This window comes from Cynocephalus volans, chromosome X (genome assembly GCF_027409185.1).
Source record: "Cynocephalus volans isolate mCynVol1 chromosome X, mCynVol1.pri, whole genome shotgun sequence".
Lineage (NCBI taxonomy): Eukaryota > Metazoa > Chordata > Mammalia > Dermoptera > Cynocephalidae > Cynocephalus > Cynocephalus volans.
This window is the reverse complement of record NC_084478.1, coordinates 174,085,271-174,112,431: the sequence shown is the minus strand read 5'-3', so window position 1 is coordinate 174,112,431 and position 27,161 is coordinate 174,085,271. Positions and strand designations below refer to the sequence as shown.

Here is a 27,161-nt window from a genome sequence, read left to right as displayed (position 1 = left end):
CACTTGGCACACTGTCAAACAGGCAGGCAGGCAACATCAAGCCTCTGGTAGGTTCTTATATGTGCCAGGCCTCGGCCAGCAAAAGGTACCCCCTTCCCCTCCCCCTGCAGCCGGTGCCTTGGCTTCTCCATCTGGGAAATGAAAGGGTTGGATTCTGTGATCTTGAAAGTTCCTTCCAGCTGCAACATTCTAAGGGAGTAGTTGAATGCCTTCCTTTTGAAGCTCTGAGTTCTGTAGGAAAATGATTACCATAAAAATGTTTCCAGGTTGGTGCACTGGCTTCTGTCAGGGCCTCACTGTTTGACAACTGCTGTGCAGACTTAAGTGATATTTACACACAAAAATGTTTTACTGTGGGACACCATCATTACCCAGGTGTCAGGGGCCAAGGATAACACCCCATTACAGGCCTTCCCTGTTACATGAAGAAAGAAAGATTCATTCAGTCATTCAGCTAAGCCCAACTGTGTACACAAGTCTGTACTAGGTTCTCTAAAAAATATGCCTGATCTCACCATGGGCTTGGAGAACACAAACTCATCTGACTTTTGGAGGAAGGGACTAGTCATCTAGCATAATCCACCCTACTCTTTCACCCTAGGGAGAGAACCTCTCTGCTCCACCCATTGCCGACCAAGGGGGCGGATAGTATTGTATGACAGCTCTGAAAGCCTAATAGTTAGAAAGCAATTCTTTGGAGTGCCATTAGAGTTCCTCTAGTCCCAACCACACTGAGTTTTGACACTTGACGGATGGGCAAATGAAGAGACTTGCTCAAGGTCACGCAGGAGGCTTGACAGAGTCACACTTGCTCCCAGATCCTTTTACCCTCGGTCCAGTTCTCTTCTGCCTGTGGCCCAGCTGCCTCTTCCTTCAGGACCTTGCAGCTAATCAAGTGATTACTGTGCCCATTAGGTTATCAGATCCTCATAAACCATTTCTAGATGAGGTAAAAGAGCATTCAGGAAGGGACACTGACCTGTCTGTGGTCCCACAGCTAGGAAGTGGTGGAGGAACCTGGATTCAGTCCAGGCCTTCAACTAGTTCTTTCTGCTGGAACTCAGCTGCTTCCCCACTGGGTTCTGTGTGTCTGCCTTGTGGACACATAGGTGAGATGCCACAGTGATCAATGTGGGGACACAGGTTTGGCTCTGAAGAATCCACAGGGGGCAGGTCAGAGAGATTTGTAGGGCTTGTTGACAGTGAGATCAATGCAGTGAGATGTGGTGACCAACAAGTGCTGGGCAGGTCAGTAGAGGTCAGCATCCTGAGCGGGAGAGGGGATAGTCAGGCTTACCTCTGTCTCTGATGGACTGGATTACTCATAAAAGCAAGACAAACCAGCTGGCTGTCTTGGGAGGCACTGAGCTCCTTATTCCTGGAGGGAGGAAAACAGAAGCTGGACGGCCACTTAGCAGTGGCACTTCCAGGAAGTCTTCCTTTTGTGGTGGTGTGAGCCTCCATGGCCCCACGCCTTCCCACAGGCGATGCTTACTCTCTCTTGTCTTATGGGACTCAGGGCCTTTTTGAGAGGAGAGATAGAGAATGCTGGCCATCTGGGCCCTCCCCTGAGACATGTGGAAAACCAGGTGCTCATGTAACATGTCCAAATGCTTCACTTTGGTGAGCATGAGGCACCAAAGTGAAGGGGATGCCCCCAAGGTAAATTAGGTGGTAGGCGGATGGCAGGCTGGAGTGACAAGACTGCCTTTTTGGTGCACAGCTTTCCAGCAGGAATCTTCTAATTACTATTTTCCTGCAATCAGATCTCAACCTGACATGGAATCAGGGGATTCAGCACACAACTTCTCCAAAGCAGGATTTCCAAAGGAGCAGCTATTTTGTAGTGCAAACATTGGCCTTCTTGGTTGACAAATGCCCATGGATGGACCATCCTGGATGGACCTCTCCAGGAAGTGGGCTCCTCTCACCCCCTCTCTGGCTTCCTTAGGCCTGAAGTGTCTGCCTGTCAACCAAAACGGGGTGCTGGACATAGTTACTCCCAAGAAAACCTAGATTCCCTAGGGCTTTACACAATGGGGTTCTTGGAGCCTTGAGGCTGGGTAGCAAGGTAAGGAGGCATGAAGCTTGGTCCTCATCCATTTTACGTGCAGTAGATCGGATATGTATTCCAAGGACTCTTATGAGGAACCACTTTGGGAACACGTATTGCAAATCCTCTTTCTTCTGGCCTCAATATTCTCACAGCAGAGTTTAGGGAGCCGAGGAACAGAAAGGGGGGAATGGGAGCCAGAAAGGTGGACCTAGCAGGATTCTCAATGACACATCTTTGACTGAGGGCACATGTTCAAGACCCTGTGTTGTGCGCAGTACAGAGATGAAAAAGTCACTAGCCATGTCCTCCTCTCCCCGACTAGTGTACAGTCTAGTGGGGGAGACTAGAAATCCCAACTACTTGTTATAGGAGTTAGAAGACATCAAGCACTAACTCAAAGGCCCAAAGTGCCATAGGAGATGCTGAAAAAGGAGTTGGTACTTGGAAAGGGCAAAAATGGAGGCTACAGCACTTCCAGTGGAGACACAGCCTGATCGCATTGAGGATCAGCATGTTCTGGTTGTCCTAGAAAGTTGTCCAAGGTGTGTGTGTGGTGGGGAGCAATTTGGAGGGTGCAGAAAGGAGAAGAGCTGTATGGGAAGAGAGCACATTGGAGAGATGGGTATGATGGGGCCACATTGGTAAGACCTGACCGGGGAGTCAAAGGAGCCAGCCAAAGCTCCTTTGTCTTGGCAGCATGCACTCGTGGGTGCACACATGTGCGTGCACACTCACACACACACACATTTCTTGGCTTTTAGCCCATCTATGTTGTAAAGGCAAATTAAGAGATTTAATTCTTCCTGTTGAAAAATAAGAAATCCCTCTTCCTTTTCTTTCATAATTTCTCTAATTTCAAATGTTTATAAGTCTCTTCAATGACCAAATAAAACTTTTGCCACTCTCACAAGTCAGGAGTGTTTCCTCATGAACCCAGGAACCATCTTTTTGAAATGTAATCATAAAAGAAAATAATGTCTGATCTCCATTTCCTGGGAGGAGATGGGCCTAACTTCCCATCTTCTGACTCCGAAGTGCAAAACCTACCAAGTGTAGTGGCTGGTCCCCACTTGGTAGCTATAATGAGATTTCTTTCTGTCTTTGCAATCCCTTTAGCCAGATGCCCATGATGCACATCATATTCTGGTTTAATGCTTATTCAATAAAATTGTTTTCTTTCTCTTCTACCTTTATGAAGAGGTTTTCTGGGCTAGGAGGAGATTTTGTGTTTATGCTTTCCCCAACAACGTACACAAACACACAGATGCAAACACATACACACACACAGTCACCCCATCCTCACACACACACACGATGCAGCACACCCACACACTTGCATGCACACACGTGTTCACGTACACAGTCCGGCACGCTCCCGCACACATCCCCTTCATCCCGCCCCTCTTGGAAGGCGATCCCTTCTTCCCGGGCCAGGAGCCGGAGGAGCAGCCTCGGACCTCTAAGCCAAGAAGGCAAAGGCCACCGTGCTTGGGCCCAGAGCGCTTTCTTTATCTTTTCTTATCTTGGTCTTTTATTATCCTTGCCCAAACCACCCTGTCTTGCTTTTCCCGGGTTGCGTTTTTCCCCTGCAGCTGTTTTTCCTCTCTCTGGTATTTCTAACTTTTTCAACCCAATCATGGAAAAGGTGAAAACGGAGAACAGGAAAACAACAATAACTACCAAAGACAAAATTTATAACTCTGTTATATAAAGATCTTACAGGATCTTTGGTTTTCCCTTGGGATTCTCTCACTCCCTCCCTGATTCTATGTATTTATTTTATTCAACGGATATTGGGAGTTCAGCTCTGGCTGGGTGTGCCAGCCCCCACGAGATGGGGGACTAGAGACCCAGATTTCCCCACAGAGCCTGCCCCAGGCCCTGACCCCTCCCAGTTGAGCTGCGGGTGGGAAGGGCTGCCCGGCCTGCCTGGCCCCGTCCCCTGCTGCTGGAAAGACCTCCTGCTCTGGACCAGTCAGAACCTCCCCCTCCCCGCCCACGTGATGTTTGGGAAGACCACGTGGACCCCTGACTCTGAGGTCTCCCTAGCTGGACCAGAGCTTGATTAGGAGAGGTGTTTCCCGAGCTACCAGGCTCTGGGTCAGGGCGAGCCCTGGCCTAGCCCTCTCAGCATTGGCTGGCACTGGCTCTTTCATTCAGCCAACTGTTCACAAGCACCTCCTTCAAGGCTGGCCCTTGTTGGGCATGATAGGTGTATATCTCGGGTGTGGCCCTGTCACACCAGTTCTCAGGGTGCCCTTGTCCAGTTCCTCTTCCCGTAGCATAGCCTGTGGTGGCAGGCCCTTTTGGAAAGCACTTGAGCCTACACTTTTGGGTAGGCAACTGGAGCCCTGCTGCCCCTCATGGGTCAGGGTTCCTCTTGTATCAAACCCCTGGTCCAACAGGTGACACAGGACACTACGCTGACTCTGCACCATGCTAGACAGGCAGTGGGGCCCGTTTTGCAACTCTCTAGTGCCTACTTTTTCTTTGCCAGAAGGTCCATGGGCTCCACTAATGGGCTACAGGTGGGTCAGGTGGGTAAGAACAGTCCTAAGCCATGGACCCTGAGCATTCCCTGAGTCCATTAGCAAGTCTCCTCACTAGCTCTAAGATCCCAGTAGATAGAACTGGAAGAGGTAGCCTGATGTAAATTTTAGGGCAATGGATTGAAAGTCAGGAAACAAAGGGTGCTGTGAGACCTTCACCAAACTCTGAAATTTTCCTTAGCCTCAATGTTTCCATCTATGAAATGGGAATAATATGTAAATTGTAGGGATTGTGAACAGGCTCTGTAAAATGAAGCACCAGACACATGCTTTAGAGCAATGGTGGTAGCCAGAGGCTGATTTGAGGTGAAGTAGACCTGTCAGTGAATCCTGCAATTTATTGCCCAGAGGGTCCTGACAATGGAGGTTTTTACTATAAGGGCTCAAACCCCACAGTTATTATTATTATTATTTTTCCAGAAGTGGAACTACATTTTTTCATCAGTGGGCATATTTAACCAATTTGCGTTTTTAGGGGAAAAAAGCCATCATACCCTATGTTATAAAGAAGCCAGACATGACATTGGTTTGGGTGAGGATTTTTTTGGAATTCAAAAGCACAGGCAGCAAAAGCAAAAATAGACAAATGGGAGTACATGAAACTAAAAAAGTTTCTGCACAACAAAGGAAACAATCAACAGAGTGAAGAGACGACCTATAGAATGGGAGAAAATACTTGAAAACTATGCATCTGACAAAAATAATATTCAAAATACATAAGAATGTGAACAACTCAATAGGAAGAAAACAAATTATCCAATTAAAAATGGGCAAAAGACCTGAACAGACATTTCTCCGAAGATGACATACAAATGGCCAACAGGTGCATAAAAAAATGCTCAGCATCACCAATCATCAGGAAAATGCAAATCAAAAACACAATGAGATATCACCTCACCCCAATTAGAATGGCTATTATCAAAAATACAAAAAACAAATGCTGTCCTGACTGTGGAGAAATGGGAACTCTCACACACTGTTGGTGGGAATTGGTACGGCCATTATGGAAAACAGTATGGAGGTGCCTCAAAAATTAAAAATAGAACTACCATATGATCGAGCAGTCTCACTAGTGGGTATATTCAAAGGAAAGGAAATCAGTATGTCAAAGAGATAACTGTACTCCCATGTTTATTCCAGCACTATTCACAATAGCCAAGATATGAAATCAATCTACGTGTCCATCATTGGATGAATGGATAAAGAAAATGTGATATATATATACACAATGAAATACTATTCGGACATAAAAAAAGAAATCCTGTCATTTGAAGTAACATGGATGAACCTGGAGGACATTTTGTTAAGTGAAATAAGCCATGCACAGAAAGACATTACTGCATGTCCTCACTCATTTGTGAAATCTAAAAAAGCTGATTTCATTTAAATAGAGAGTAGAATAGTGGTTACCAGAGGCTGGGGAGGGTAGCGGGGAGAAGGGATGGGGAGAGATTGGTCAACTGGTGCAAAATTACAGTCAGACGGGAGGAATAATTTCTGGTGTTCTCTTGTACAGTAGGGTGAATATAGTTAACGATATTGTATTGTATATTTCAAAATAACTAGAACAGAGGATTTTGAATGTTCTCACTACAAAGAAATGATATATGTTTGAGGTGATGGAAAAGCTAAATACCCTAATTTGACTATTACACGATGTATACGTGTACAAAACATCACATTGTACCCCATAAACACATACAATTATGTCAATTAAAAATTTAAAAACTTATGAAAAACAAAAACCAGAATTACTTTTTTACTTTTTTTTAAGAATGAGGTTTTTTTTTTTTTTTTAATTGACGGTGGAGCTTATTTCTATTTTCCTCTGTCTTAGTTTTTAAAACACCATGCTGTGCAGGGATAGGCTTCAGAAAGTACCAGTTGGTATTTCAAGCATAGCTGTTCCATCCAACCCCCACAGCCAGCCACCCAAAAGGGAACTGCAGTGGACTATGCTTTTGTGGGCCAGTAAAACAAATCGGGGGCGGGTTGCAAAACTTGACTTTGGGTGTGTACTTTCCATGTCACTGGGTTAATATTACAGATATTTACAACAATATGGTGGGAAAAAACACTAGATTGAGAATTAGGAACTATAAATACTCTAATCCTAGCACTGACTCAGGGAGTTTGGGGCAAGTCACTTCCCATCTTTAAATCTTGGTTTTCTCAACTAAAATGAAAGTGTCATACTGGACCTCTTTCAGTTTGAGAATCATTTCTGATTCTCAGGGGAATAACCTAGGCACTGCTATGGTTTCCTCCAAAGTGGCCACACCCCCTGACATGCCATTTCATTCCCATGGCAATGGCTCTGTTTGGGCTCCACTTGCCTGTAATTATTTAGCAACTGCTGCAGATAGGAGGTTTCAGGGCTTTGTTGAGGGGGCAAAGTGCTGGCTAAATTCTTTCCTTCTGTTACAGATTCTGAGTTTTTTCTAAAAGTTTTCTCTCTACTTCCGTGAGTTCCCAGTAAATGTCGGTAGAGCGTATAAGTCAGCAAGAAAAACAGGTACATGAGCTTTAGTTTATTAAAAAAACAAAAACTAACATGTAAATTAGATTAGATGGGCATTTAATGGTCCCACATCAAATCTCACTTACGAGTGGTTCTTATTCGAGTTCTCACACAACTGCCACACAGGCTGCTATAGGAGAGTGTAAAAGTGCTGGCCTGGGAGTCAGGAGGCCAGCTAGGCCCCACTAGATTGATGTGTGACTTCCAGCAAGTCCCTTTCTTTCTCTGGGCCACAGTTCCCTCATCTGTACAAGGAGGAATTTAGACTACTGTCATGGGTTGAATTTGTCCCCCCGCCCCACAATTCATATGCTGAAATCCTAACTCCCACTACTTCAAAGTGTGGCTTTACTTGGAAATAGCATTGTTACAGATGAAATTAGTTAAGATAAGGTCATAAGGAGTAGAGTGGGTCCCTAATGCAATAAGACTGGTGTCCTTTTAAAATGGGGAAATTTGGACACAGGTACAGACACAGGTGAAGAGAAATGCAGAGATCAGGGTGATGCTTCTACAAGACAAGGAATGCCAAATATTGTCAGCAACTCACCAGAAGTGAGGAGAGAGGACTGGAACAGATCCTTCCATCACAGCCCTCAGAAGGAACCAATCCGGCTGACACCTTAATCACAGACTTCTAGCCTCCAGAACTGGGAGGTGATTAACTTATGTTGTTTAAGCAACTGAGTTTGTGGTACTTTGTTACAGCAGCCCCAGGAAACTAATACAACTACATCAGTGGTTCTAATCTTTTACCACCAAGAAACCTTTTGTTCTTTGTCCTCTTGTGGACCCGATTCATTTATTTAACAAATATTTATCAAGTGCCTACTATACACCAGGCCCTATTCTAGGCACTAGGGATACATGAAGTCACAAAACAAATACCCCTCCCACTGTGTTCATTCTGTCTTAAAAGATTCAGTCTACAAAGTATACTGGTTTATATAGTTTAGTGATAATTTGCATATTTTCTAATGAGATAACCAAGATTACCTCATCAATGTGATGTAATTAGTGCCAAAAATAAAAAAGGTGATGTTTTAAGTAGCTTTAATTTATGCCTTATAGCAAGTAAATACACTCGATTCACTAGGTTTTTTAAAATACTGAAAATTTTTCTTAGAACCCCCATTACTGTGTTTAACGATCCACAGAGGTTCAAGGACCTCATTGTGAGGTAATTAGCTAGAGCAGAGGGCAGCAAACTTTCCTGTAAAGGGCCAGATAATATTAGGCTTTGTGGACCATACAGTCTTTCACAACTACAGACGCCACATAACAATGTTTCAGTTAAGGATGGACAACACATACACGACGATGGTCCTACAAGATTATAATGGCGACACCTTACAGCCTAGGTGTGAAATAGGCTGCACCATCTAGGTTTGTGTAATTACACTCTGATGTCCGCACAAGACATCGCGTTAAGCGCATTTCTCAGAACATGGTTAATCGATGTATGACTGTACTGAACATTTCTTTTGTAGATGACATAAACGAATGAGCATGGCTGAGTTCCAATAAAATATTATTTGTGGACACTGAAATTTGAATTTCATATAATTTTCACTTCTTTTTGCTACCATGTAAAAATGGAAAAACCATTCTTAGCTCACAGACTATAGAAAAACAGGTGGCAGGCTGTATTATTTGGTCTGCTGGGACAGTTTGCCCACCCCAGAGCTACATCCTCCTTAATTCTGCTCCGAGTTCTCACATATTAAGTGGTTCTTATCCACACAAGGGTCTAGATGAGGCCCAAAGAGGGATTATTTAGTTTGAACTAAAACCCGGGCTTCCTGCTGCCCATCCACTGTCCTTTCCAGCGCTCTAAGCTGCTCGTTTAGTCCTGACTTCAGATATGGTCTTTGTATCCATGTGGTGCGGAAAATAGATGTGTGGTCAGCGGCCCTTTCCAGGAGTTGACCATGTAAGGACTGTCCTCTTATTAGCAGCCAGTGGCAACCTAATTTTGTCAAGCCTGACCCCAGGCTTACGCACCCTTTTCGTTTATATCTTTCTCGGGTTGCACAGGCCCGGGAGGCCCATCTGTCCTTACTATTTGAGTCTCTGTTGTCTCATTGGCGGCTGAGCAGCTGCAAAATGTTTTTAACTTTAAGTGGCAGTTGGGGTCACCGGCAACGGGCCTGGAACAGTCACTCTCAGCAAGGGTTCTTTCAGCTCTGATTTTTGTAGTTTCATGGACTCGGGTGAGTGTTAAATTAACTCCTCCCAGTTTCCCACGGCTGGACTTCCACCGCGGGGAGTAATTAATGAGGGGTTTGCTCAAGGGCTGTTGGAATAACGTTCATTGCTTTTTTGTGTTGTTGTCGTCGTCGGAAACCGCTCAGTTGCCTAGCACCACAGCCGTCTGCCTGGTCATCCTTCCTCGGGGCTCAACTGCTCGGGTGGCCTCGCAGCCGAAGCTCGGCGACGGGGACCGAGACGGGACGAGAAGTTCTCGTGCGAGCTCAGGGGGCGGCGGTGACACCGCCCACCCCGAAGGACCATGCTACGCGGCAAATCCCGGCTCAACGTGGAGTTGCTGGGCTACTCGCCCGGCTTGCTCCTGGAGCACAGGCCGCTGCTGGCAGGGCGCGCGCCGCGGAGCCCCCGCCGGTGAGTCACGTGAGCTCCCACCCCGCGCCCGCGCCCGCGCCCGCGCCTGCGCCCGCCAGGTCCTGCGTCACCGCGCCGCGCCGCGCCTGCGTGCTGTGGCCCGCTGCCCGGCGCTCACCGGCACTTCCGGCGCGACCGCCTTGTCGTGCTCCCCGCCGAGCCGGCTGAGTGTGGCGGGTGAGCCTACCCTGTCGCTGAGCGCTTGCTGCCGGCACGGCAACGCCATGGAGCGAGTCGATAAATTGGCACTGAACGCTCTGCAGCCGCCTGAGCTCAGGTAGCCCTAAGCGGCGCCTGGACGGCGAGGCGGGCCGGCCCTCGGCCTGGAGCGGGTCGTCAGGGAAGGCCCGAGCAGGACGGGGTGGGCGGGGTTGGGACCCTTGGGGCCCGCTGCGGGGGCCGAGAGACAGGGGAAGCAGGTTGGGCCTGCAGCGTCTGCACGGCCGGCCCCGACCTTTCGCTAGGGAATGAGGGATCCAAGGGTCAGCGGGCCTTCAGCTCATGCTTCTATCCTAGCATTTCTTCTCGCTGTTGTCTGTATTGCGATCTTGCTGTCTGCAGTCTCTCTCCCCATGGCAGGCTGAGCTCCCCGAGGACAGGAACCCAGCTTCCTTCATCTCCGTGTCCCCTGCAGGACCTGCATCGTTGGGGCTTAGTAAATATTTGCTGTATGAATGAACGAATGGAAGGGAGTAGGGGCTGGCCCTGGTGTGAGACTGCTTCACTTTGGGAATCAGTCAGTAGGATAGGGGCTGGTGGCTGAGCCTAAGGAATCTGATGAGAGAGGTCGTTTTGGCCCACCTCAGTAGGCAAGGGGGTGGGGAGAGATTTAGCTACCATTCGAGATCGAATGTGTGTTAGGCTCAGTGTAGGCACTTTACATACAGTGTCTGAATTCTTAATTCTTAGTTTCTCGAACTGCTTAGTTTCCTGATTTTGAAGAGGTTGAAGTTGACTCAGGATAAGTGACTTGCCCAAGGTCACAGAATTAGACCACACAATTAGTAAGCGTTGAAGTTGGCATTTCACCAAGACCACTGACTGTTTGGAGCCCTGTGATCTTTTTACTCCCTCTAATGTCAGTGTGTGTGTTTGTTTACACTGTACTATCCACTTAGGATACAAACAGATATTTTTTATTAAAAACACTTAGAATACAATATAGTCTTCCTAGACTGATTCTAGTTTTGTAATGGAACTTGCAATGAAATCTTGCAGTGGAAGAAAGAATTCTCTTGTAAGTCTTGCTTGCCACAAAAGGGAGTGTGGTAAGCTTTATCTACTCAATGCTTACTGTAGACGTTTATATGAAGTGTGAAAACTCTAGGTGTTATGAGTGGGGGCACAATAAGATTCGTTTTGAACTTTTTCGTGTGTGTGAGGACAACTTTAATTCTGGCCTTTTCCGTTCTTCATTCTAACAAGTCTTGTCTCAGTAACACCCAATCAGAGTTACACAGAAGAAATCAATTGGATGATATCAGTTGCTTTGTTTTGGAATAAATCAGTCATTTTACCGGAGCTGGCTTGTGCCAGCAGAATCAACAGCTGCAGTGGGCTGTGGCTGGAAGCCCAGGAGAAAATAGCCTATAAACAATAGAGGAAGTTTGCTAGTTTTCAAAAGTTTGTACTCTTTTTTTTTTTTTTTTTTTGTCGTTTTTTCGTGACCGGCACTCAGCCAGTGAGTGCACCGGTCAGTCCTATATAGGATCCGAACCCGCGGCGGGAGCGTCGCCGCGCTGCCAGCGCAGCACTCTACCAACTGCGCCACGGGGCTCGGCCCCAAAAGTTTGTACTCTTAACGTGGACTTTATACTTAATCTCGTGTTAGTGAGTTCACAACCACCCAAAATAGTCAAATTTTTGAAGTTTAAGGTAAAGAGAGTAGTGAGAAGGAATTGAAGGCTATAAATTTTTTTAAAAAAATTTTTTTTAACTGTAACATAGTTGTACATATCTGTGGGGTACAGAGTTACAGATTGTTAAGGTATGCTGTGTGTTGAGTGTGTGGGGGATAGAAATTAACGTGTAGAAAAGAAAAGGTTATGTTGGGTGGTGGGATTGTAAGTGAATTTGGCTACTTTAAAACATTTTTGTGGTGTTATATCATCTTTTCAGTAGTAAACTTTTCGAAAAGTCAGGCCAGTTAATAGATTTCAAAGAAAGATAATCTAAAGAACAAAATAATCAGTTAACCCTCCCTTTCTCTAGATTCTTGAAGCTTTGTTCCTTTATTAAGTTACATAATCTGAAAGTTGCAAACCAAAAACATGCTTTAACTCACCATAAAAACACCAAACGTTAAGTGCTTTTTTAGGGTCCACAAAAGAAGTGGCCAAATAATGACTTGTATTTTTTGTAGACCTCCTGCTGCAAACACTCATATTCTTCACGATGATTACACAATAAATTCCACTAAAAATTTATACTATGAAACAATTTAAGGGATCTTATGTATATTAGATAAGAGTTGTATAGCTCAATAATAACCAAAGTAAGGTATATTAAAAGATGGTCCATTCGAGTGCCAAAAGAAAATTTTAGAATTTTTAAAATAGCAATAGCATTTAATTTCTCACTCATGTACAGGCATGTAATTAAGAAAGACATGTGGTTAGTTATATATAAGATATTACATGCTCTACTCAGTGTTTTTTTGTGTTTGCTTTTATTTTGTACAGGGCTTTTTAAAAAAAATTTGGTGTGTATTTGAAGTTTACGACACGATGTTATGGGATACATATAGATAGTAAAATGGTTATTATAGTGAGTCATATTAATGTATATCATCTCACATAGTTACTTTTGTGTGTGTGAGTCAAAAGAGCAACTAAAATCTACTTATTTATCCCTAATACAATATAATTTTATTAACTATATTCTTTATATCATACATTAGATCTCTAGATTTGTTCATCCTACATATCTGCTACTTGTATCCTTTGACCTATGTGTCCCCATTTGCTCCCTCCCCCACTCCATGGTAGCTACTGTTTTATTTTCTCTTTCTGTATATTTGGTTATCTTTTTTTAGATTCCACATATAAGTGAGATCATGCAATATATTTCTATGTCTGGCTTATTGCACTTAGCATAATGTCCTCCAGGTCCATCCATATTGTGGCAAATGGCAAGAGCTCCTTTTTTTTCCAATATCCCATATTGTGTGTGTGTGTGTGTGTGTGTATGTGTGTGTGTGTGTGTCTTTGTCTGTCAGCAGTTAGGTTTGTCTGTCAACAGACAGGTTGTTTCCATATCTTGGCTATTGTGAATAATGCTGTGATGAACATGCGAGTGCAGATTACCTTATGAGGTTGTGATTTTATCTTTGGGTATATACTCAGGAGAAGGATTGCTGGGTTCTCTGGTAGTTCTATTTTTAATACTTTAGGAACCTCTATACTGTTTACCATAATAGCTGTACCGATCTACATTTCTACCAACAGTGTAGTAGAGTTCCCTTCTCTCTGTACCCTCGCCAACATTTGTTATCTATTAGCTTTTTGATACTAGCAATCCTAACAGATATGAGGTGATATCACATAGTGGTTTTAATTTGCATTTCCCTGATGAATTATGATGTTGAGCACCTTTTCATATGTTGGCCATTTTTATGTTGTCTTTGGAGAAATGCCTGTTAGGTACTTTGTTCATTTTTGAATTGCATTATGTGTTTTTCTGATTGAATTGTAAAAGTTCTTTAAGAATTTTGGATATTGTTATCCCTGTATCAGATATGTGCTTTGTAAATATTTTTTCCCAGTCTATAGGTTGCCTTTTCATTTGGTTGATTTTTTTCTCTGCTATGTAGAAGCTTTTTAGTTTGATGTAGTCCCATTTATTTATTTCTGCTTTTGTAGCCTGAGCTTTTGGTGTGATATACAAAAATCATTGCCAAGGCCAGTGTCAAGGAGCTTTTCCCCTGTGTTCTTTTCTAGGAACTTTATGGTTTCAGAACTTTCATTTAGTTATTTTATCTATTTTGAGTTGATTTTAGTGTATGGTGTAAGATAAGGGTCCAATTTTACTGTTTTGCACGTGGAAATCCAGTTTTCCCAGCACCATTTATTGAAGAGGCTGCCCTTTCCCCATTGTGTCCTCTTGGTGCCTTTGTTGAAAATAAGTTGACCACATATGTATGGATTTATTTGTGGGCTCTAGATTCTGTTCTGTTGGTCTATGTTTGTGGGCCCCCCCCCAGTATCATACTGTTTTGATTATTGTAGCTTTGTAATATAATTTTAAATCAGGAAGTGCAATGCCTCTATTTTGATTATTTATTTTTTTTCCTCAGTATTGCTTTGATTATTTATTTATTTATTTATGTTTTTGTGGTTCCATATGAATTTTATAGTATTATTTTTCCAGTTTCTGTAAAGAGTGCCATTGAAATTTTGATAGAGATTGTGATAAATCTACATGTTGCTTTGGATTGTACAGACATTTTAACAATATTCTTTCAATCAGTAAACATGGGATATCTTTCCATTTGTGTTTTTCTCAATTTTCTTTTATGAATGTTTTATACTTTTCAGTGTACAAATTATTTACTTCCTTGGTTTATTCCTAAGTATTTTATTTTTTTAATGCTGTCATTTCTTGATTTCTTTTTCAGCTTAGTCATTATTTGTGTATAGAAATGCTCACCGATTTTTGTATGTTGATTTTGTATCCTGCAACTTTACTAAATTTATTTATTAGTTCTAACAGTTTCTTTGTGTGAAATCTTTTGAGGTATTCTATACATAGGATCATGTCATCTGCAAATAGACATAATTTCACTTCTTCCTTTCTGATTTGAATGTCTTATATTTCTTTTTCTTGTCTGATTGATCTTGCTACTATAATAGTACTTCAAAAAGTTCATGGAAAAATAGAATTAAAAGATAATATGATTCCTTCCATGAAGTTTTTGAAGTACCCGTGTACTTCCAACACACTTTGTGGAATTGAAGTGGAAGGAAGTTCTGATTTGGTGCTCCCTGTAAAAATAATATCCCTTGTACTGGATTTTAGTAGAAAAGCTTTCGGTTGTTCCCCGTTATGATGATAGCTTTGAGTTTTTCATAACTGGCCTTTATATGTTGACAAACTTTTCTTCTATACCTAAACTGTTAATAGTTTTAATCAAGAAAGGATGCTGAACTTTTGTCAAATGCTTTTTCTGCATCAGTTGAGGTGATCATGTGGTTTTCATCTTTCCTTCTGTTAATGTGATTTATCACATTGATCGATTTGCATATGTCAAACCAGACTTGCATGCCAGGGATAAATCCCACTTGGTCATGATGTATAATCTTTTTAATGTGTTGTTGAATTCAGTTTGAAGATATTTTATTGAGGATTTTTGCATCAGTGTTCATCAGAGATATTGACCTGTAGTTTTCTTTTCTTGCAGTATCTTTGTCTGGATTAGGTATCAAGGTGATATTGGCCTCATAAAATGTGTTTGGAAGTATTCCCTCTAGCTCTAATTTTTTGGAAGAGTTTAAGAAGTATTTGTAGTAATTCTTTGAATATTTGATAGAATTCATCTGTGAAGCCATCTAGTCTAGGGCTTTTTTTTGTTGGAAGGTTTTTAATGACTTCTTCAATCTCTTTGTTATTGGTCTGTTCAAGCTTTCAAATTTTTACTGATTCAGTCTTGGTAGATTATATTTTTCTAGGAATTTATCCATTTTTTCCTAGGTTATCCAATTTGTTGGCATGTGATTGTTTATAATAGTTCTTTATGATCCTTTTTATTTCTAAGGCATCTGTTTTAATGGCTCCACCTTCATTTCTGATTTTGATTTATATGAGTTTTCTATCTTTTGTTCTTAGTTGGTCTAGCTAGGGTTTTGTTGATTATTTTTTCAAAGAACCAACTCTTGGTTTTATTGATTTTTTTTTTCTATTGTGTATCTGTTTTTTATTTGATTTCTTACTATTCTGATCTTTATTATTTCCTTCTTTCTGCTAACTTTGGGTTTAGTTCTTTTTTTTCTAGCTCCTTGAAGCATAAGGTTAGCCTTTTTATTTGGGATCTTTATTCTTTTTAAAATGTACACGCTTATTGCTATAAACTTCCCTTTTAGAACTATTCTTGCTGAATCTGATAGGTTTTGGTATGTTGTGGTTCCATTGTTGTTGTCTCAAAGTGTTTTTTGATTTCTTCTTTGACCCATTTATTGTTCAGGAGCATGTTAATTTTCACATATTTGTGACTTTCCCAAGATTCCTCCTGTTATTTGTTTCTTGTTTAAAACCATTGTGGTCAGAAATAATACTAGATATGGTTTTGGTCTTCTTGCATTTATTAAGACTTGTTTGCTGCCTAACATGTGGTCTATTCTGGAGAATGTTCTGTGTTGGCTAGAGAACAGTGTATATTCTGCTGCTGTTTAATGGAAAGTTCTGTGTATATCTGTAAGGTTCATTTGGTCTAAAGTGCAACAATTTAAATCCCGTATTCTCTTGTTACTTTTATGTCTAGTTGTTCTATTCATTGTTAAAAGCGGGATATTAAAGTTCCCTACTGTTATTTTATTGCTGGCTGTTTCTTCTTTCCTGTCCATGAATTTGTATATTTAGGTTTGTGGATGTTGAGTGCATATATATTTACAATTGTTATGTCTTCTTGATGAATCGACCCCTTTGTCATTAAATAATGACCTGCTTTGTATTTTGTAACGAGTTTTTGACTTGAAGTCTGTTATCTGATATAAGTGTAGCCATCTCTGATCTCTTTTGGTTACCATTTGCATGGAATATCTTCTTTCATCCCTTCACTTTCAGCTTATGTGTATTCTTAATGCTAAAATGGGTATTTTGTAGACAGCATATAGTTGGATATTGCTTTTTAAAGTATCTGTTCAGCTGGTCTTTATCTTTTGATTGGAGAATTTAATCCATTTACATTCAAAATAATTATTGATAAGTAAGAATCTACACCTGCCATTTTGTTCATTTTTTTCTGATTGTTTTGTAGACCCATTGTTCCTTTCTTCCTCTCTTGTTTTCTACCTTTCTGATTTGGTGATTTCCTATAGTGCTAAGCTTTATTTCTGTATCTGTTGTAGTTTTTTGCTTTGTGGTTACCACAGGGCTTCTATAAAACATCTCATGGTAACTTTGGTCTCCTACAGATACTCTAGATTTTACTCTCCCCTCCACAATTTATATTTTTGTGGTCACAGTTTACATATTTTATATTGTATATTCCATAACAACTTATTATAGCTATAGTTATTTTTGACCATTTTGACTTCTAACTTTCATACTAGACATTTGAAAGATTTACACACCACCATTACAGTACTCTTAATTGACTATTCTGAATTTGATTATGAATTTACCTCTCCCAGTGAGTATATTTTCATATATTTTCATGACAGTAATTATCATCTGTTTGTTTCTAGTTGAATGTTCCCTTAAGCATTTCTTACTAGAGAGGTCTAGTTGTGATTAATTTTCTCAGCTTTTGCTTATCTTGGAAAGACTTTATTTCTCCTTTGTTTTTGAAGGACAGCTTTGCTGTATATAGTATTCTTAGTTGGCAGGGTTTTTCTTTCTTTCTTTCTTTTTTTTCTTTCAGCCCTTTGACTATGGCTTATTCTTTCCCGGACTGCAAGATTTCTGTTGAGAAATTCACTTATTGTCAATGAAGATTCTCTTGTATGTCACTTGATACCTTTTTCTTGCAGCTTTTAAAATTCTTTGTTTGACTTTTGACGTTTTGATTATAATGTGCCTCGGAGAGGTCCTCTTTGGGTTGAATCTGTTTGGGGACCTTTGAGCTTCATGGATCTGGATGTCTCTCTCCCAAGACTCAGGAAGTTTTCAGCAATTATTTTGATAAAGAAGCTTTCTGTTCCTTTCTCTGGCCTTTCTTCCTCTGGAACTCCTATATTATGAATATTTGTTCACTTAATGGTATCTCCTAAGTACTATAGGCTTTTTAAACTCTTTTTTCTTTTCCTCTGACTTGTTTATTTTAGAAGACCTGTTTTCAAGTTCAGAGAGATTCTTTTGTTTTATCTAGTCTACTGTTGAAGCTCTTAATTGTATCTTTTATTTCATTGGTTGGTTTCTTCACCTCCAATATTTTTGTTTGGTTCTTTTTTACGATATAGGTTGAATATCCCTTATCTGAGATGCATGAGATTAGAAGTGTTTCAGATTTCAGATTTTTTCAGATTTTGAAATATTTGCAGAATACAGACCAGTTGAGCATCCCTAATCAGAAAATCCAAACTTTGTAATACCCTAATGAGCATTTCCTTTGAGCCTCATGTCAGCACTCAGAAAGTTTTGAGTTTTGGAGCATTTTGGATTTTAGATTTTCAAAATAGGGATGCTCAACCTGTATCTCTTTGTTGAATTTCTCATTTACATCATGAATTGTTTTCCTTGAGTGGCTTTCCTAGGGAATGACTTTCACCAGCAGGTGGGTCCTAGGGTGTCAGTTGGGCAAGGTGCATTGGCTCTGGTTCCTGGTGTGTACAGTAGTGTAGTCTCTGTGAAGCTTTTGGAGCTGTTATCAACATCAGTGATGACTGTGGGTGCCTCAGTGGCCTAAGCTACAGGAGTTTGTGGTAGTGGTAGTGGCAGAGCAGGTTGTTAGGGTTTTTGGTGGCAAGAGCTTTAGCATTCCTCTTGTTCTTGTTTTCTCCACAGAGAGTAGACACAGCTGAGGCAATTCTTTTTGGTGTTGGGTCTGACATGGGCCATAAGCAGCCACAGTGGTACTGTGTTCCAGGGCACAGGTGCTCAGAGTGGCTGTAGAGCTGGGGTCCTAGGCTTAGTGTCTTGTTGAACTACTGTAACACCTGTGAAGTGGGCACTGTTTCACCCTCTGAGGTACAGGTAGATGCATCTTTCCCACCAAGCTGAGGACTGTGACTCTGAGGATTCCCCAGTGCTTGGACCCAGAAAGCAGGGATGCAGCTGTGACTGATCCTGGGGGTTAGTGCACAGTATTGGCACAGTTCCAGGGAAGAAGGGGTATTCCAGAGACTGAGGCCCCAGGGAGCATGACACAGCTGCAGTTCAGGGCCTGGAACCAACAGGGCACAGTGACAACTCAGACAGAAGGAGAGGGGGTTACAAAGTAGTGGTGACTTTGGACCCTGGAGTGGTGGGACACACAGGGCTCAGGCTCTGTGAGGCCAGGTGCAGTGGTAGCAAAGATCCAGGAAAAGCAGGGTGCAGCTGTGGCTTGGGTTCTGGGAGGTGGGGAGCAGTGCAAGGATCACTCTAATCCCCAGAGAGGTGGGGTACCTCCACAGCTTAGGTTCTGGGGGCTGGTCCAGATCCAGGGAGACAGGGCAGTGCAGTGGCACAGCTCTTCCAAGGCTTGTTTCCCTGGGGGGCAGAGTACCACGTCAGCTCAGGCATGAGGGGAAGAAGATGTGGGATGTGGTTGCTCTGCTAGGCCATGTTCTCCTCCTGTGGGGGTTGGCCACCATGTCGGCTCCAGCCCTGGGGTCATAGCTATACCCCTCTGGTGAAGTTCCCATTTGAGGGTGTGGGTGTGGCAAGGCACTGGGAGTGCAGCTGCTCCACTGGATCAGGTGTGGCTTCTCCACTCGTTCCTAGCTCCTGATAGGGGATGGGGGCAGGGTACTAACTGGGCTTGGCTCAAGCCCAGGCCCTTACATGGCCTCAGCTCCTGGCATAGGACAGGGTGCACAGTAGGCCAGGGCCCCGGTGTCCCTGCTCCCCTGGACCAAAGCTCCAATTCCAAGGGGTTGCTGGAGCACAGAGTTTGTTCAGGCGTGTGGGGAGGGGGAAAGCAGTGGCTGCTCCACAGGCCTCAGTCCAGCTTGTTCCCTGATCCAGTGCGCCTGGTCCCGAAGGGTAGGTTGCCACATGGGTTTGGGCACTGGTGTCGTAGCTGCTCTGCTGGGTGGAAGCCCCTATTGGTGGTGGGGAGGGGCCCGCAGCATGTCAGTGGCATGCCTGCTCTGCCAGCTTGGCTTGGCTTGTCTACTGGTCCAGAGCACCTAGTACTGGCGGTGGGGTTCCCTGCTTTCCCAGGCGTTAGCTCCGGGGCTGGGGGCCAAGGTCCTGTTTTCGTTTAGGGGAGTAAGGGACAGGCGGGCATGCTGTTAGTCCAGCACCAGGTTCTTGGGGCAGGATTCCACTCTGTACCAGTCCAAGGTCTGGTGGCTGGGATCCTGGGTTGGTTTTGGCTTGGTAAACGACAGGCGGGTGTGCCTGTAGTCTAGCGCCTGGTTTTGGGGACAGGATTGTACTCTGCTTTGCTCCAGGGTCTGGGCTCCTGGGTCGGTTTCAGCGTGGTAAAGGACAGGCGGGCATGCCCTTAATCTAGCGCCTGGTTGTGGGGGCAGGATTCCACTCTGTCTCGCTCGAGGCTGCTTGTTCCCTGGTCGGTTTCAGCTCAGCAAGGGACAGGCAGGCATGCCCGCTAATCCAGCACCTGGTTTTGGGGGCAGTATTCTATTATTTCTCACTCCAGGGTGCATGCTCCCTTGTTGGTTTCAGCGTGGTAAAGGACAGAGGGGCATGCGACGAGTCCAGCGCCTAGTTGTGGGTGCAGAATTCGGCTCTGTCTCACTCTGGGGTGTGTGCTCCCTGGTCGGTATCAGCGTGGTAAAGGACAGGCGGGCATGTGGCGAGCCCAGTGCCTGGTTCTGGGGACAGGATTCTGCTCTGTCTCACTCCAGGATGCGTGCTCCCTTGTCGGTATCAGTGCAGTAAAGGACAGGCGGGCATGCCGCTAGTCCAGCGCCTGGTTCTGGGGGCAGGACTCGGTTCCTTGTTGCTCCGGGGTGTGTGCTCCCTGTTCGGTATCAGCGCGGTAAAGGAAAGGAGGGCATGAGGCGAGTCCAGTGCCTGGTTCTGGGGGCAGGATTCGGCTCTGTCTCCCCTTGAGCAGTGGACTCCTTGGTCTGTTTCAGTGCAGTAAGGGACAGGAGTGTGCGGTTAGCCAGTGTGTGGTTCTGGGGGCGGAGTTCCGCTGTGTCCCCTCTGGAGAGAGGCGGTCTCCCAGGTTGCTGTTGGTGAATTAAGGCGGACGTGCCGCTAGACCAGTGCCTGGCTCTTGGGGCAGGATTTGGCTCCTTGTTGCTACGGGGTGCGTGCTCCATTGTCGGTATCAGCGCGGTAGAGGACAGGCGGGCATGCAGCGAGTCCAGCGCCTGGTTCTGGGGGCAGAATCCTGCCCTGTCTTGCTCCGGGGTGTGTGCTTCCTGGTCGGTATCAGCGCGGTAAAGGACAGGTGGGCATGCAGTGAGCCCAGTGCCTGGTTCTGGGGACAGGATTCTGCTCTGTCTCACTCCAGGGCGTGAGCTCCCTTGTCGGTATCAGTGCAGTAAAGGACAGGCGGGCATGCCGCTAGTCGAGCGCCTGGTTTGGGGGACAGGATTCGGCTCCTTGTTGCTCCGGGGTGTGTGCTCCCTGGTCGTTTTCAGCGTGGTAAAGGACAGGCGGGCATGCGGCGAGTCCAGTGCCTGGTTCTGGGGGCAGGATTCGGCTCTGTCTCGCTCCGGGGTGCGTGCTCCCTTGTCCGTATCAGCTCGCGGTAAAGGACAGGCGAGCATGGGGCGAGTCCAGCGCCTGGTTCTGGGGGCAGGATTCTGCCCTGTCTGGCTCCAGGTGTGTGCTCCCTGTTCGGTATCAGCGCAGTAAAGGACAGGCGGGCATGCGGCAAGTCCAGCGCCTGGTTCTGGGGGCAGGATTCGGCTCTGTCTCGCCTTGAGCAGTGGACTCCTTGGTCTGTTTCAGCGCAGTAAGGGACAGGAGAGTGTGCGGTTAGCCAGTGTGTGTTTCTGGGGGCGGAGTTCCGCTGTGTCCCCTCTGGAGAGAAGCGGTCTCCCAGGTTGCTGTTGGTGAATTAAGGCGGACGTGCCGCTAGACCAGTGCCTGGTTCTCGGGGCAGGATTCGGCTCCTTGTCGCTCCGGGGTGCGTGTTCCATTGTCGGTATCAGCGCGATAAAGGACAGGCGGGCATGCGGCGAGTCCAGCCCCCGGTTTTGGGGGCTGGATTCGGCTCCTTGTTGCTCCGGGATGCGTGCTCCCTCTCCGTATCAGCGCAGTAAAGGACAGGCGAGCATGCGGCAAGTCTAACGCCTGGTTCTGGGGGCAGGATTCGGCTCTGTCTCGCTCCGGGTGTGTGCTCCCTTGTCCGTATCAGCGCACGGTAAAGGACAGGCGGGCATGTGGCGAGTCCAGCACCTGGTTCTGGGGGCAGGATTCGGCTCTGTCTCGCCTTGAGCAGTGGACTCCTTGGTCTGTTTCAGCGCAGTAAGGGACAAGAGAGTGTGCGGTTAGCCAGTGTGTGGTTCTGGGGGCGGAGTTCCGCTGTGTCCCCTCTGCAGAGAGGCGGTCTCCCAGGTTGCTGTTGGTGAATTAAGGCGGACGTGCCGCTAGACCAGTGCCTGGTTCTCGGGGCAGGATTCGGCTCCTTGTCGCTCCGGGGTGCGTGCTCCATTGTCGGTATCAGCGCGATAAAGGACAGGAGGGCATGTGGCGAGTCCAGCGCCTGGTTGTGGGGGCAGAATTCTGCCCTGTCTCGCTCTGGGTGTGTGCTCCCTGGTCGGTATCAGCGCGGTAAAGGACAGGCGAGCATGCGGCGAGCCCAGTGCCTGGTTTGGGGGGCGGAATTCGGCTCCTTGTTGCTCCATGGTGTGTGCTCCCATGTCTGTATCAGCGCGTTGTAAAGGACAGGCGGGCATGCGGCGAGTCCAGCGCCTGGTTCTCGGGGCAGGATTCGGTTCTGTCTCGCCTTGAGCAGTGGACTCCTTGGTCTGTTTCAGCGCAGTAAGGGACAGGAGAGTGTGCGGTTAGCCAGTGTGTGGTTCTGGGGGCGGAGTTCCGCTGTGTCCCCTCTGCAGAGAGGCGGTCTCCCAGTTGCTGTTGGTGAATTAAGGCGGACGTGCCGCTAGACCAGCGCCTGGTTCTCGGGGCAGGAGTCAGCTCCTTGTCGCTCCGGGGTGCGTGCTCCATTGTCGGTATCAGCGCGGTAAAGGACAGGCGAGCATGCGGCGAGTCCAGCGCCTGGTTTTGGGGGCAGGATTCGGCTCCTTGTTGCTCCGGGGTGCGTGCTTCCTTTCCGTATCAGCGCAGTAAAGGACAGGCGAGCATGCGGCAAGTCCAGCGCCTGGTTGTGGGGGCAGGATTCTTCCCTGTCTCGCTCCGGGGTGCATGCTCCCTGGTCGGTATCAACGCGGTAAAGGACAGGCGGGCATGCGGCGAGTCCAGCGCCCGGTTTTGGGGGCAGGATTCGGCTCCTTGTTGCTCCGGGATGCGTGCTCCCTCTCCGTATCAGCGCACGGTAAAGGACAGGCGGGCATGTGGCGAGTCCAGCACCTGGTTCTGGGGGCAGGATTCGGCTCTGTCTCGCCTTGAGCAGTGGACTCCTTGGTCTGTTTCAGCGCAGTAAGGGACAGGAGAGTGTGCGGTTAGCCAGTGTGTGGTTCTGGGGGCGGAGTTCCGCTGTGTCCCCTCTGCAGAGAGGCGGTCTCCCAGGTTGCTGTTGGTGAATTAAGGCGGACGTGCCGCTAGACCAGCGCCTGGTTCTCGGGGCAGAGTTCCACTGTTTCATCCTCCGGCCACGGGCCGGGTCCTGGATTGGTTGTGGCGCGGTAAAGGACAGGCGGGCATTATGCTAGTCTTAATCCTGGTCCTGGTGGGCAAGGTGTCTCATGGGCTCAGCTATTGGTGCTCTGGTGGAAGGTTCGCCAGGGCAGGTGTGGGGTGAAATGGGGGACTTAGCTGCTCTGCTGGCCTTTGCGCTGGTCTGCAGCACTATGTATGATACTTCCTCTCATACTGGATCAGAATGACAGAAGGTGGTGTTCTAATCTCATGTTCCCACTGAAGAAAATCCAACTGCCCACAGCTGGGTCTCTAAGATCTTCCAAGTATGAGTCCCCAGCTCAGCTTCTGGTCTCTGCTTCCAAGGCAGGGGACAGGTTTCCAGCATCTCATCTGTTGGCGTTTATACCGTTAAGGACGTAAGAGTGTTTGCATATGGCTGTGCAGGTTTTGATTTTTCTCTTCGTTTACTTTATTTCAGAAATGAAAGTTCGTTAGCATCTACCCTGAAGACGCTCCTGTTCTTCACAGCTTTAATGATCACTGTTCCTATTGGATTATATTTCACAACCAAATCTTATATATTTGAAGGTAATCTTAGACCCATAAAACAAGACATTCTCCCCCTTACTAATTTGAGATTCTGTGCTTTTTTTTTTTTAACCAATTTATATCTGTAAACTGAGTATTCTTAATTTTTTTCTGTTTTGCTTTTCAAAAATCACATTGTTCATAATGAGTCTTTATGAAATGAACTTTTTCGTCATTTATTTCACCTTGGCATCTTATTCGTTTATGGTTTTCTGTAAAACAGCTTGCATATTTATCTTTTACTGTCTCTTCGAGAGCAGAGGTTGGTTGACACAGGAGGAAGAATTTTGGGGAATGGACTTTTGGTGTCAGATATTGGAAAGAAGAGAAAAGTCCTCTTTTAATGCCAAAGTCCTTAGATGAAGTTATAATTATGGATTTGTTTAAAATAATGTTCTTAGTGAATGGGAGGTACTCAGATCTTTTAATGAATACTTGATTCATTACTACCCAGAATATTGCTTTTTAATTGCCTGACTAGTTAAATAAATATATAGCTAATTGAAATTAGTATGCTTTTGTGTACTTTGGTAAATTTTGGAATAAAATGGAAACTTTTTTTCTCTTGATAGGTGCCCTTGGGATGTCCAATAGGGACAGCTATTTTTATGCTGCTATCGTTGCAGTGGTCGCAGTGCATGTGGTGCTGGCCCTCTTTGTGTACGTGGCCTGGAATGAGGGCTCACGACAGTGGCGTGAAGGCAAACAGGATTAAAGTGAACACCACCTTTTGATAACATTAAGTTGATTTTTTTAAATGTTAAATGCTTCTGGGGCACTTATGATTTGAATAAAGTTGAAAGAATATGTTAAAATCAGTCTTAAGGAGTCAAGTTTGACCAGTATAAATTTTGATCCTTTTAATACAATGGTTTGTATGACAGTTTTAGTTGTGTGAGCCTTTCATTTGCAAATGAGAATTTGGAAATGTTAAATTAGTTACAGATGAATATGTTATATTAATTACACATTATTCTGGGAAGAATTTGATTACAACAAAAAATGTTTTATAGTATTATGACTTACAGTTACTTTTGAGTTTTACTCCTCTGGATATATTAAGATGTACACAGTGAAGCAAGTCTAACCTTCATTTTACACTGGAACACTGTCCCTAACTATCATGAAAATACTGGGTCATTGGATTTGGGGTTTTAACTTCCTATGGAAATTTGCTTAAATTGTGTACACTGGAATTAATCTGAATGTCACTGAGGAATTTTGCATAAGTATAATCCCTAGTCAATAGGAATCTTTCGTTACATTATTTTATGGGAAAACTAGGCTAAATTATACACATTTATATAAAAGGACTTTGGTTTACTGAAGAATCTCTCTAGATTCTTTGCTCTCTAGCAAAGCAAAGAGCTAGCTGCTCAGACACTCAAGCCCATTTCGTTCCCAAAGTCTCCTTGCATGCTAGCTTTGTGCTTTTCAGGCAAGCTTTTAATGATGTGCTTTGCTTCCTCATTCAACATTGAGGTTAGGCTTTGATTACAAGGTTTTTGGAAACTCCATTTAAAATTGTTCTTCTTACTTTTTTTTCTATTATAGTGTATATGATAGGAATTTACATTTAAATGTTCGTTTTTGCATATGTTAGGAGTGTAAGCAATCCTGAAATCATTTTTATCACCCAAGAAGTATTCTCCTTGGGATTTCTAGTTTAGTTGTCTTTTTAAGGTCGTTTATGATGGGAAAAGGAAAAAAAAAAAACCCTGTGATTTTATTTTGGTATCCTTAGTCTATATTCTTTCCAGCCACTTGATACTATTTGTGTGCAATCTAAAAACACTCTCACCCAAATGTTTTTTTCTTTATTATAAAACCATAATATATGTTCTCTGCAGAAAACTGGAAAAAATGCATATTCAGAAAGGAAGAAAATTAAAATTCTCCATTATGTTGCCACTTGGAAATAACCACTATTTTGGTTTATATCTTGTGTGCAGTTTTGAAAGCTATTTCCTAAGGCTAGTTTGATACACACTAAAAGTTTGGTTTAAGTTCACATTCTGCCAGCTTTACCTGACAACTATTTGTATTTTTTCAGAGGAGTGATTATTGGGCATTTTCTCAAAAAGCACATTCTGCCTTTACTCTTTTTCAAATTCAAATTTCCTGTTACTAATTATCCTAATACACTGGCCCTTGCTTAAGTGTCTGCCATTACTGATTTGTTTGTTCACCCTTATTATTTTTTATGTTGTGGAACTGGACTAAAGGAATAGAGAGATGGTTAGGCATAAAAGTCAAGTAGGCATTTGTGTTTAATTATTGACACAAATAAAAGGTCAGCATGATTATTATAGGACTGTTTTAAATTCTTGCTTATAGTTAAATGTTGTCTACAGTTTAAATGTCTTTAAGGAGTTATTCTAAATGTAAAGTGGTGGGTTTTTTTGGTAAAGACTACAGTTTTAGTGTAATGACATTTGAGTCAAGGATATTTTGTAGTAGATTTCTAGATGATCCCCTTTTAAAATGCACTGTCATATTTAGAATTGTCCACCTAATTTCTTTTTATATAATGCTAAGGTTTTTCTTGTACTTTTCAGATCTCATGCTATTTGTAAAATATTAATGTTCAATGTTGGATTATTTTGTTTGGTCTCAGATGTTTGCTAAGTAGATAATGATATGGGTATATTTCTGCAAATATTTAAACTAGGGATTCATGCAAAAACATTTGTAATTTCTTCTTGGAAAAAGTACCAAGTGTTTGAAAGTTGAAGTTGGATACTAGGGCTGATATTTAGGACTGTTACAAAATAGGCTTGTTTTCAGAGCACTTATTTTTTTTCCTAGGCTTCTAACTGCTAACTGACTAGTTTGCTGTTGTTCTTAATCATGTTAAATGACATATTTGACAAATAGATTTATTTTTCAAGGTGTCTCACTGCTTTCCTCTTGCACAATGTATATACTTCAATATGTATAGAAAGGAAAGCTACAGTTGAGCCCTTATAAATGTTTTAAGGTAGGAATATGATCATTATTGTTTGAAAATTGATTGTACGAATAACCTCAGTTAAAAAGTGTAACTTGAAATGTCAGTCCAAACTACTGATTTAACCCCATTTACTGTAACACATTACTTTCCTCATCTCCTGTTTTGCCCCCCAGAATGTAATTCTTTTTTCCCCATTGTGCTGAAAAATGAAAAGTCTGCTGTAGAATGCATCTGATGTCATTAACTCTTCAAATGAATACCATTTTACATATTACAGAATAATTTGATTTTTGAGTTGTTAGTGAAGAAATTTAAACCTGCCATTTA

At 44.0% G+C, this 27,161-nt stretch overlaps 1 protein-coding gene across 1 annotated transcript; it reads left to right on the top strand.

The window, feature by feature from the left end:
• The first annotated feature begins 9,235 nt into the window (after positions 1-9,235).
• VMA21 (vacuolar ATPase assembly factor VMA21) lies at positions 9,236-24,699 on the top strand. Its single transcript, XM_063084190.1, has 4 exons — positions 9,236-9,339; positions 9,481-9,748; positions 23,772-23,881; positions 24,454-24,699. Exons 2-4 carry the CDS (start codon positions 9,639-9,641, stop codon positions 24,594-24,596), a joined length of 363 nt encoding a protein of 120 aa, XP_062940260.1. The 5' UTR covers positions 9,236-9,339; positions 9,481-9,638; the 3' UTR covers positions 24,597-24,699.
• Positions 24,700-27,161: the final 2,462 nt, after the last annotated feature.

Excerpts from the sequence above, each read along its gene's own strand:
- VMA21 (XM_063084190.1), top strand. The coding sequence starts at position 9,639 with ATGCTACGCGGCAAATCCCGGCTCAACGTGGAGTTGCTGGGCTACTCG. Across the intron at positions 9,749-23,771 it reads GCGCCGCGGAGCCCCCGCCG|AAATGAAAGTTCGTTAGCAT; the intron begins GTGAGTCACGTG and ends ACTTTATTTCAG. Across the intron at positions 23,882-24,453 it reads CAAATCTTATATATTTGAAG|GTGCCCTTGGGATGTCCAAT; the intron begins GTAATCTTAGAC and ends TTCTCTTGATAG.